Source organism: Tasmannia lanceolata, unplaced genomic scaffold (genome assembly GCF_043159265.1).
Source record: "Tasmannia lanceolata isolate RefF3 unplaced genomic scaffold, GAP_Taslan_0.1 ptg000023l, whole genome shotgun sequence".
NCBI classification, from domain to species: Eukaryota; Viridiplantae; Streptophyta; class Magnoliopsida; order Canellales; family Winteraceae; genus Tasmannia; species Tasmannia lanceolata.
The window spans coordinates 20,682,371-20,694,395 of record NW_027518700.1 but is presented as its reverse complement, the minus strand read 5'-3'; the positions used below and the strand labels follow the sequence as shown (position 1 = coordinate 20,694,395).

At 44.6% G+C, this 12,025-nt stretch overlaps 1 protein-coding gene across 1 annotated transcript; it reads left to right on the top strand.

The window, feature by feature from the left end:
- Positions 1-568: 568 nt before the first annotated feature.
- On the top strand, positions 569-5,746 carry LOC143855929 (uncharacterized). Its single transcript, XM_077365975.1, has 5 exons — positions 569-2,125; positions 2,213-3,286; positions 4,100-4,405; positions 4,637-4,786; positions 4,907-5,746. The coding sequence occupies exons 1-5, from the start codon at positions 569-571 to the stop codon at positions 5,744-5,746; spliced, it is 3,927 nt and encodes a 1,308-aa protein (XP_077222090.1).
- The last annotated feature ends 6,279 nt before the right edge of the window (positions 5,747-12,025 follow it).

Genomic DNA, 12,025 nt, shown 5'->3' with positions numbered 1-12,025 from the left:
GTCGTAGATCTTCTTCACCTCTCCCACCAGCTTTATTTCCACTTATCTCCCCTAGTCTTAACCAAATGGTCGAGTCAAATGAGATGCTAGCTGAAATGAGAGACATGATGAGGAACCTTACAAGAGAGGTATCTACTTTAAAGGAAGATGTTACTCAGTTGAAGAGCGAGAAAGCCGCTACCTCGAAACAACCTGTTGTCCAAAATCCTCCCAATGTGATTCCGGGCTTTGTTCGGTCTGTCATTTCCCCTGAAGATGATTTCTATGACGAGCAGTATGTAGAGGAGAACTGTCTCCCGCAATAAGTCAAGCCAAGCAAAGAGAAAGAATTGGTCGATAAAGTTGAAAAATTGACCCAGCAAGTTGAAAGCATGCAAGTTAAGGGCCCAAGGAAGATCAATATGTCTGACTTTTCCCTTTTCCCTGGTGTCACTCTTCCTCCAAAATTCAGAATGCCAGATTTTGATAAATATGATGGGACGGGTGCCCGTGGAGTCATCTGAGGTCGTTCATTTCAAATTTAGAAGGGTATGGGCTGTCTCCAGAGCAGATCGCCAAGGTGTTTCCGATGTCTCTAGCAGGAGTAGCCAAGAAGTGGTTCCTTCATCTGAAACCCGAAGAGCTCGGAACCTTAGACGAAATTGCTAACAAGTTTGTTGAGCAATTTTCGATGGAAGAAGGAATTGAAGTTACGAAGAGGGATCTGAAAGCGATCAAGCAAGGACCCCAGGAAACATTTACGTCTTTCGTAAGAAGATGGAGGAGAAAAGCGAACCAGATGACTAACCGCCATGCTGAAGAAGATCAGATCAAGATTGTGGTCAAGAATCTGTCTCCACAGTATTACCACTTCATGGCGACGCAGTATTACTCTGATTTCAATCACCTGATCAAGACAGGAACCATAACTGAAGATGCGTTGTTGAAGGGTTCTCTGGCGAAATCATCTTTTGATCCGAGGAATGGAAAGAAACCAATGGTAGTTTCAAAGCCTGAAGTTAACAATGTGGTTGTTGCGCGCCCGGTGAGAAGAGTTGTAGCAGAAACAGAGCAGTCAGTGAGGAAAGTGCCAAGGCATTTTGATCCACTACCTTACCCTTTATCTGTCGCTCTCAAGAAGTTATTAAGAGACAACTGTATGGCCTTGAGGCATAAAATTCAGGATATGATAGAAGCAAAAAAAATCGCTGTATTTATGCCAAACACTACCCGGAATCCATTACCAGCTCATGTTGCGCGGCCTCCACCTACAGTTGGGGCGGTTTTTACTGAAGAGCCTATTCTTGACCCTACTTCGTTGATTTGTGCTATCGCTTCCGATTCACCGACTGTCTTGGCATTTGGCGAGGAAATTGAAGAAGTAGAGGAAGAGAAGCCTTATGTGCTTGGTGGAGATGAAGATGATTATGCTGAGTCTTCTACTGGTCCCTACATCCTTCAATGTGATGAAGAGGAAGTTCAAGATGTGGTTCCGTATGTTCTGAGCTTTGATGACGATGACTTTGATTTCTTGAACGATCAATGTGACGAAGTTCGCCATGTTACTCGTGGTGGGCGGATCTTCAAACCTGTTGAGTTGAGAGCTGAGAACCCAGCTGAAGTTGTAAGAGCCGCAGAAGCGCAGAAGCAGAACAAGCCGAGTTGCGAAGAAGAGGATGAGAGTCTTTTACGGCAACTCAAAAAGACCCAGGCTAATATTTCAATTTGGGGTTTGCTTATGGCTTCCCCAAAGCACCGTCAAGTTGTACTAAGAGAGTTGAATGCTGCACAGGTATCTGTAGATATTACATCTGATGAACTTGTTGGTTTGGTAGCGATGGCTAGGGTGTCCAAGACTCTTTCTTTCACTGATGAAGATCTGACATCTGAGGGTCATAATCATACGCGTCCACTGAAGATCACTGTTGTCTGTAACGGGAAGAAGGTCCCAGATGTATTAGTTGACAACGGGTCCGCACTGAACGTATGTCCGTTAGCCACTGCTACTGTCCTGGGATTTGGGCCGAATGACTTTATCCCTTCTGAGCAAGGAATTTTGGCGTATGACGGTACCAGACGCGATGTTATTGGAACACTAGCAACTGAAATTCTGATAGGAGGAGAAATCTTTGAAGTAGAGTTCCAAGTACTCGATATCAAAGCGTCTTTCCTTCTCTTGCTTGGCCGACCTTGGCTCCATAAGGTTGGAGTTATCCCTTCTTCACTACACCAGAAACTGAAGTTCATCAGAAACAACAGGGTGATAACAGTCAAGGGTGATCCTGATTTAGAGGTAGGCCAAATTTCGCAGGAGGGTACCTCAGAAAAGAAAGGTGATGTTAGTCTGACCGGGTTCTCTGTAGAAGTCACGGCCATATCATTTGAAAAAGCAAAGAATGAAGAGATTTTGTTCCTCACCAGCACTAATCCCCGGGTTGTAAAGATGATGCGTAAACAGGGGTACCTTCCTGGTGCAGGTCTGGGTCGCAATCATCAGGGGATAGTCGAATGGCCTGTAATGAGAAAGAATGAAGGGTTGTTCGGACTCGGATATGAACCTTCTCGTGATGAGATTAGAGAAATGAGAAATTACATGCGGAAATGGTCCGAGCTCCGTCGCCGGGGTCTAGAGCTGCCGATGAAATCATTTAGTCTAATCAGAAATGGTAAGTACCGCAGAGAGGGGGATGACTTTGCATTCTGTGGGTTCGCAGAGCCGTGGGTTGATGAGTTAACAGGGCAAGAGCTGCCGGGGTTTGAGATATTTTTCGATATGGAGCTGCCAGATCAGTACCCGAGTTTGCAGATTCATGAGATCGAACCAGAGGTTGATTGGGCTGATATTCTTGAGCCGTGTCTTCTAAATTCCCTGTTTCAGGTTGAGTTACCGATTGTAGCCATGATCAGAGGAGATGCGCTGATCCTTGATCCTGAAAGCCTTATCACCCCAGCCGAGGGACCCCTCACGAACTGGAGTTCCCAGGTCATACCCCAAGTCGTCATCCAGTACAGTCCTGTTTCTATCAAAGAGTCTGTTGTCTCTAGCTATATGTCCATTTCAGAGTCAAGAATAGAGTTTGCTATATCTGATGTTTCTTTTGATGCAGGTACAGTTGTGATTGAGCCCGTCGATGAGATCGATGAGGAGTCTTCCGATGCCGCTGTTCGGTCCGATACAGAGTCTGTTGCATCTTCCGTTGAGTCTACCGAGTCTATCAAGTCTGTTCATACGATAGTCCAGTCTGATGAGTCTGTAAAGATTTCTAAAGATTTCAATACTGAGCCCATTGAAGGCGCGTCAACAGATGTAACTTCAATTTCTTTGAATGAAATAAAAGACTCTTCTTTTTATTCGCCTGTCTCTACTTCAATTTCTGCTTCTTTATCTTATCAAATTGATAATAATAATAATCAAGACTCCCCCTCTAATGAGGATGCCGGCAAAACTCCCCCTGAAATCAAACACATGATTAGGCAGGAGGAGCAGCGTCGAGCAAAACCATTCGAAGAGGAAATCGAGACCATCAATATTGGTGATGAAACCCTAATTCGGGAAATTCGAATTGGCAAAACATTAACTCCCGAAGAGCGTGCGGAATTAATTGCCCTGTTAAAGGAATTCAAAGAAGTTTTCGCTTGGTCCTATGATGACATGCCGGGATTAAGTGAAGACATTGTTCAACATAGACTTCCCCTAATCCCGGGTGCCAGGCCGAAAAAGCAAAAACTCCGAAAAATGAAACCAGAGTGGGACTTGTTAGTCAGAGATGAAGTTCAGAAACAATTGGATGTTGGCTTCATACAAGTTGTTGAATACCCTGAATGGCTAGCCAACATAGTACCGGTGCCCAAGAAGGACGGAAAAGTCAGAATGTGTGTGGATTTCAGAGATCTAAACAAAGCAAGTCCGAAAGATGATTTTCCTTTGCCACACATTGACATCTTGGTGGACAACACAGCGGGCCATGCTCTCCTTTCGTTTATGGATGGATTCCCAGGATACAACCAGATCAAGATGGCTCCTGAAGACATGATCAAGACGGCCTTCATCACTCAATGGGGGACATATTGTTACAGAGTTATGCCATTTGGACTCAAAAATGCTGGAGCAACATATCAGAGGGCTGCTACCACTTTACTGCATGACATGATACACAAAGAGGTCGAAGTATATGTTGATGGGATGATCGTTAAAGCGAAGACCAGGGAAGAGCACGCAGGGGCATTGAGAAAGTTCTTCCAGCGAATTCAAAAGTTCAAGCTCCGTCTCAACCCAAATAAGTGTGTATTTGGGGTTACATCAGGAAAACTGCTGGGATTCTTGGTCAGCCAGAGAGGGATTGAAGTAGATCCGCAGAAAATCAAGGCTATTCAAGAAATGGCTCCGCCAAACACTGAGAAGCAGATCCGTGGGTTCTTAGGAAAGGTCCAGTACTTGAGAAGGTTCATTGCACAATTGACAACGACTTGTGAACCGATTTTCAAGCTCTTAAAGAAGAATGCTTCAAAGAAATGGAACGAAGAGTGTCAAGAAGCTTTCGAGAAAATCAAGCAGTGTTTGGCTTTACCACCAGTTTTGTCACCAATCATACCAGGACAACCGATGTTGCTGTACTTGTCTGTTACTGACACAGCGATGGGGTGTATGTTACTGCAGCAAGACCCGGAGTCAAAGCGAGAAAGAGCCATTTACTACATCAGCAAGAAAATGTTGGAGTACGAGCAGAAATATACCATTCTTGAGAAGACTTGTCTAGCACTAGTTTGGGCTACTCAAAAGCTGAGGCATTATTTGTTATCGAATAGGGTTCTTCTACTCTCCCGGATGGACCCATTGAAATATTTGTTCGAGAAGCCAGCCCTCACCGGGAGAACTGCCAGGTGGTTGTTGTTATTGTCTGAGTTCGATATCACTTATGTCACACAGAAGTCAATTAAGGGGCGCGTGATAGCTGAACAGTTAGCCGATTCACCAGCAGAAAATAATGAATTTTTGAAAGCAGAGTTTCCAGATGAGGAGATAATGACTGTGGAAGATGAAGTTCCAGACACAAAGTGGTTGTTGTACTTCGATGGAGCAGTCAACAATCGAGGCCAAGGTGTAGGGGCGGTGTTGATATCACCAAGAAAAGAGTATATCCCTGTATCCATCAAACTTCAGTTCAAGTGCACAAATAATATGGCAGAATACGAGGCATGTATTGCAGGTTTGGAAGCAGCCATGGCCTTGCGCATTCAGGACCTAGATGTATTCGGGGACTCAATTCTGATTATCTGTCAAACCAACGGAAACTGGAAAACAAGAGACGATAAGTTGATCCCGTATAATACGTACCTAGAGTCTCTGGTCAGAAAATTCGGAAATATCAAATTCACTCATTTGTCCAGAACGAAGAATCACTTTGCGGATACATTAGCTACTCTGGCTTCGATGCTTGACATTTCTGCGACAATGGAGGTTCAACCATTAGAAGTAAGACTTCAATGGGCCCCGTCACATGTTAACGCCATTGAAATAGCAGCAAGGTGTCCAGATGGCAGGCCTTGGTACACAGACATCAAAAACTTCATCTCAGGCAAAGGACATCCGCCGGAAGCTTCAGGAAAAGAGCGAAGGTCTCTTCAGAAATTGGCCTCTAACTTTATCATCTGTGGTGAGGAGTTGTACAGAAGGTTGTTCGATGGAATCCAACTTTTGTGTATAGATGAGGATCAAGCCGCAGAACTCATAGAGCAGACACACGAAGTGTCTGTGGACCTCACATGAACGGAAAGATGCTGTCAAGGAAGATTCTCGGACTTGATTATTACTGGCCGACAATGGAAGCAGATTGCTACGCCTATGTGAAGAAATGTCACAAATGTCAGGTCTATGCCAGTCTCATCCATGTGCCACCTTCTCAATTGCATTCTCTCACTTCACCGTGGCCATTCTCAGTATGGGGAATAGATATCATTGGGAAGATAAGTCCGAAGTCTTCTAGTGGGCATGAGTATATCTTGGTTGCCATTGATTACTTCACAAAGTGGATAGAAGCGGCTTCGTATGCGTCATTGACCTCGGCTTCTGTTGCAAAGTTCATCAAAGCAAATATTATTTGCAGATATGGAGTACCACATGAACTAATTTCAGACAATGGGTCCCATTTCAAGAAGGAGGTGGCGCGCTTGTGTGAGGAGTTTAAGATCAAGCATCATAAGTCTTCGCCCTATAGACCTCAAACGAACGGAGCTGTTGAAGCTGCTAATAAAAACATCAAAGTGATCATCAGCAAGATGACCGAGACTTACAAGGACTGGTCGAACAAGCTCCCGTATGCTTTGTGGGCCTATAGGACATCGATCAGGTCCGCTACAGGTGCAACTCCGTATTCTCTGGTGTACGGAATGGAAGCTGTCTTGCCTGTTGAACTGCGAATTCCCTCCCTGAGAGTGATGATGGAAGCTGGGTTGCCAGAATCTGTTTGCTCAAGCTAGATATCAAGAGTTATAAATGATTGACGAAAAGAGGCTGAAAGCATTGTACCATGTTCAGGGGTATCAGCGCCGTGTCGAGAGAGCCTTCAACAAGAAAGTTCGAGTTCGAGACCTCAAGAAAGGAGATCTTGTTCTGAAATCCTTCCGGGCACCGGTATATGATCCCAGGGGTAAATTCAAGCCAAAATGGTCAGGTCCATACATTGTTGACAAAGTCCTGCCTGGAAAAGCCGTCAGACTCCTCGATAAAAATGGAGAAAAACTAACAGAGCCAACAAACCTTGACCAACTCAAGAAATACTATGCTTAAGGCACTAGAAGGCCTTCCTTGGCCGACCAGAGCTTCAAACTAAAAATCCTTACTTAACATATCAAAAGAATCCTTTGCAAAACCCTTTTGAGCTTACACAAAATCAAAACATTCTATTTTCATAACCCATAAACTAGGGGCATTTGTGCCTTGAACTACGCGCGACCTGATCCTCATCCTTTGGGGGTACGTAGGCAGTCTGGCTAGTCCGGATTCGGTCGAAACCTTGGAGAACTTATCAAAATTCCGTCCCTTCAAACCCTAACCAACCTAAAAAGTCCTTTCGGTGCAATAGGCAAAGGTTTGTAGCTAAAAAAAAAAGTAAAAGAAAAAAAATGGAGTCTGAAGGCCCGTTAGATTGAAAACCCGCAAGGGCGATCTAAGCAAAAGTTAGGGTCATTCACCTGCTAAGTTGAAAACCCGAAAGGGCGGCTTAGGCAAAAATCAAGGTGTGAGCCTGCTGGATTGAAAACTCGCAAGAGCAATTCAGGCAAAAATTAAGGCAAGCGGTCTGCCAGATTGAAAACTTGAAAATGGCAATCTGGTCAGTGGCAGAGACTTCTCAAGGAGCTGAACAACTGGAGGCAGACAAGACTTGTACCCAATAATGGCATCATCAAAGTCTGAATAGTGCCAGCATGACTTGCTTTGATATTCCTCTAAACTAGGGGCATTTAAGACTAAGCAATCAAAGGGGTTTAATGACCATGATGGTGATACCGAACAGGGAATGAATCATTTTTAAATATGGTATTCGAGTCACTCTAAGAGTGGTTCACCTTCACCAATTTAAAATATTTGTCAGGTCAAGAAGCAAGTAGAGTCTTTCTTGAAATCCAAGTCATGTGCTTGTCAATGTCTTTTACTTGTCACTTGTCGAAGTCTGTCGCATGTCAAGTCAAAATCTCCGAGGTCTTGTATGGTCTGTACCTTTCCCAGAGCTGGGGTGACAGGCACCAAAGCAAGAAGTCTCTTCTCCGGAAGACAGATTAAATCAGAACAAGGTTCAGAAGAGTAGCAGGTTATCAGGCCTATTGAAATTTTATCAGCTGGCAGATTTGAAAGAGACCTTTCAGGCAGAATTGATCTCATTGTTGTCATGTTTCCTCTACACAGAGCTTTGTAAATCCAATATTCATGAAATAAAATATTTGTTTCCCTGCATTTGTATTGCTTTATTAAGACTCTAGTCATGGAAGTATGAAATAACTAGGGGCATCTTTTATGACTTGGCAAATCACGCCAAGTCATAAAAGCTGTCAAATCCACAAGGACAATCAGAATAAACCAAAGTCTCCAGCAACTTGAGATGAGAGAAGCTCGAGCACATCTCGAGTCAAACCTCCAAATTCCCCAGCTGAGCCTACTCTATAGTCAGCTCATCAGCAAGGCTAGTCCCCAATGAAGTCTAGCATCTATTTCCCAGAGAGTCCGCTGGCAACTGCTCAAAGCATTCAATCCCCAGCAAAATCAAATTCTTTAAAAAAGGGTCAATATCCAAAATCCCAGCAAATCATGTGAGTCCAGTCCTCAGCAAGGAAATCGCACTCCCATTCTCTCGGCAAGAGACAAAGCAATTCTCAAGGGGATCAATCTGATCCAAATCAATCAATCAAGCAAGCATATAAAAAAAAAGGGGGTTCCCGCTTCTTTGGAGAGACAAAGTAATCTCCAAAGAAATCAATCCAAATCCATCTATCCAAATCAATCCATTCAAATCAATCAATCAATCAAAAGCAGGAGAGTATCAATCTTTTCATAAGAATTTTACTCGACCAAATTCCCATTACTTGTTACTGCGTGAGGGTTCTGCATAACTAAGTTTTTCCTTTCGATTAGTGCATGAGGGTTCCGCCTAATTAAAATTTCCCCTTCTTGTTACTGCGTGAAGGTTTCGCATAACAAAGCTTCCTTGTGGTCAGCGTGTGAAGGTTCCACCTAACCAAACCTCCCGTTTGTTAGTGCGCGAAGGTCCCGCCTAGCTAAAAATTCTTCTTTCAGTGCGTGTGGGTTCAGCCTGATTGTTAAAAGTCCAAATTGCCATTCAATAAAAAAAAATCCAATCCCTTTTGTATCTTTTCATTTGAAATTTCGGGCCGATCAAAATGTGTTGTCTCTTCAGCTTTGGCATTCGTGCGACAAGCGCCCTCTGCCAAAGAGGGGCATCTGTAGACACCCCATTTTGACCGGACCCTAAAACCCTCAAAATCGAATAAAGTTCTGAAGTTGAATAAGATCCTGAGATCGAGCAAATTCCCAAAATTGAGCAAAATCTCTAAATTCCCGAGGAGCTGAGTCCCGAGTGATTGATAGACCTGAGAAGTCCATTTGTGATTAGTCTTGTGAAACTTTGCAAGGCCTCAATCCCCATACTGATCTTCCAAAAAAAAAAAATTTGCAAAAGACCCTGGTTTTGGTATTGGCACTCCATTGGGTTTCCTGAGTTTTAGTGTTTATTCGCATAGCATATTTTGATTTTTACGCTAACTCGCCCTGTCGTAGTGTTTAAGGAGCTATTAAGGGTTTATCACATTTCCCTAAGATAGCCCTCGCAAGCTAATTAAGGAAGAAGGACAGACGAGTTAGTGCGATTATTAAAATATAATTGTGCTTAAATCATTGCAAATGATAAGTAATGATATATTTTGTCCCTTCCCCTTTGCCCAAACCACCCCTTTAGTCACAAAATAATAAAATAGAATACATTAGGCGGGGGCTGCCCATGAGAGAGAAGGGGGGCAGAATATATCATTTCCTATTTACAAGAGGGCTTTTTTGGAACATTTTATTGCTTCCTCTACAAGCAATAAGCAAGGACCATAGGATCAAAAGGGGACTAGGTGTAGGGTAGTGATTGAGGAGCATGCCTAAAGTTCTAGGTTTTTCTACAAGGGTGGGGATGATCCAGTTTATCAAAAAGGGGGAATGGATGGCTGAGATTAGAGGAGGGTTTCAAGCCTAGCTATAAAAAAAAAAAGAGTCTCGTGGGTAGAGGAGGGGGAGCCCAATTTTCCAAGAAAAAGGGCAGCAACAGAGAGAGGGAGAGGAAGAAAGGGATTGGCAGCCACCTCATCTTCTCCTCCTTCTACCACCACCGTCAACCACCACCTCCAAACCGAAACCCCTTTTCCACCTCTTCCACCATTTTTTACCACCACCATTTCTTCATTTCCGCCACCATCTCCATTGATTCCGGCAAGCTTGCCGGAATCCGACCAAACCCAAACCCATCTCAACCTCCTTCGATCTCCAGCCACTACCACCTACGACCATCTTCTTCAACCTCCTCCATTAATTCCGACACCATCCCTTTGCAAACCACCCTCATTTGCAGCATCTCCTCCAATACCTCCACCATCTTCCCCATCCCACCGACACCACCATTAAAAAAAAAAAACAGAGAAAGAAGTAGCAGAGAAGAGAGAGGAAGGAGGAGGAGACCGGCAGAACCACCATCATCCGGCACCACTACTGTCATCCACCACCACCTCTGCACCTCCACCGAACCACCAACCCTACCTCCATCTTCCACATCCCACCTCCACCATCTCCTTTATTGATAAACCCATTTCGTTTCCCCCATTTCAGAAACCCACCAACAGCAACCCCCAAAACCTAAACCCTCTTTCTCCACCTCCATTACCGGAGCCAACCACCACCACCAGCCACCATCCTCAAACACGAAACCCATCTCCACCGCTCCAGCCACCATCCTCCACCCCAAACCCGAAACCCGAAACCCATCTCCACCGCACCAGCCACCATCCTCCACCCCAAACCCAAAACCCAAAACCCATCTCCACTGCACCACCACCAGCCACCATTCCTCAAACCCATTGCCGACGCCCATAACCTCCATTACCATCATCCATCACTTCGAAAACCCTCTTCCACCCTCACCTTCTCCAACCCCCACCTCCAAGACCGAAACCCATTTTTACGCCAAACCCATTTCGAAAACCCATAGCCACCACCACCAGCCTCCCTCAAACCTTCTTCTCCTTTCTTTAAAATAAAAAGAAAAAAGAAAGAAAACAGAGCAATAGAGAGAGAGAGAGAGGGAGGTTTGGGGTCGTTTTCCCCAACCTCATTCCTGCCGACCGTTTGCTCCGGCCACTCCCCCCACCACCATTTTCTTTTATCCATTAAACCCACTTGGGTTTTCTTCCATTGGCAACCACCTCTCCCTTCATTTCAAAAACCCATCTCATCCACACCCCTATTTTAACCCAAAATCCGATCCTACCCCTACCTCTATACCCACTTAGACACCCATGCCTAGCTTCCCAATCTCCAGCCACCACCTCTTCCACCGGTAGCCAGCCCATTTCTCAGTCCTCTCACCTGCTTAGTTGTAGCATTTATTCATCTTATCTTGATTATCTGCTTAGCTGTAGCTGTGCGTGCGGATGTTACTGCTTTCCTAGATGTGATGGGTTAGGATTAGATGCGGTGAGTTAGGATTTGGAAGTTTATTTTATTTTGCCCATCCCCAGGTCATGCATGCTTAGATAGACATTTTCTCGAGGATACTCGTTCCCATTTCACATGATTTTAGCCCAAAACTCTTCAAAATTAATTAAAAATGGCATAAGAGACCAGGTGTTTGCACTTGGGCGAATTGGGGGCGCTTAACACCTTCCCTATTCGTCATCAGGCACGGACTTTTGTATCTCTGGTTATCCGTTGCAACAGAGTATTTCATGGGATCCAGGGCCTCTTTCCTTGGATGGTGACTCTTATTTGTTATAGGTACATCTTGGTTCCGGGCTAGTCCTTGAATCGAGAGGTATCTCATTTATATCGCCACCCATGCTGTGAGTGGCACAATTTCGAGAGTTCCTTGGTAGAGCTCTCCTTCACATTGTGGAGATCTTAGAGGACCGGCGTGGGATCTCGTGTCCCTCGCCCATTCGCCCTCGGGATCGGGGTCCACAGGGGCGCTCCACTAGAACAATGAGATTCTTCAATAGGGCGAATCTCCAAGTCGTATACCCGACTTCTCCAACTCCAAAGGAACAAACCCTTTCTGCACGAGGCCTTGACGAGGGGACACACCCTCTTACAATGTTTTCTCCTTTCTTAACAGGCCGAAGAGTAGACCCTCACAACGTCTTCACCTTTGTTACCGGGCCGAAGTGAAGACCCTCACATACAAATGAAGAAAATAAAAGAAAAGCTCTCTTGCCACTTATATAGGCAGATTATAAACTTTGATAGCTCATCAACACTCCAAGGAAAGATAAAATGTAAAGCCTA

What these genes read in the sequence shown, in the direction of transcription:
- LOC143855929 (XM_077365975.1), top strand. Translation starts at nt 569, where the DNA reads ATGTCTCTAGCAGGAGTAGCCAAGAAGTGGTTCCTTCATCTGAAACCC. An exon ending in TCCGTGGGTTCTTAGGAAAG is followed by an intron (nt 4,406 to 4,636) that starts GTCCAGTACTTG and finishes ATGTTACTGCAG; the next exon opens with CAAGACCCGGAGTCAAAGCG. An exon ending in ATTATTTGTTATCGAATAGG is followed by an intron (nt 4,787 to 4,906) that starts GTTCTTCTACTC and finishes TATGTCACACAG; the next exon opens with AAGTCAATTAAGGGGCGCGT.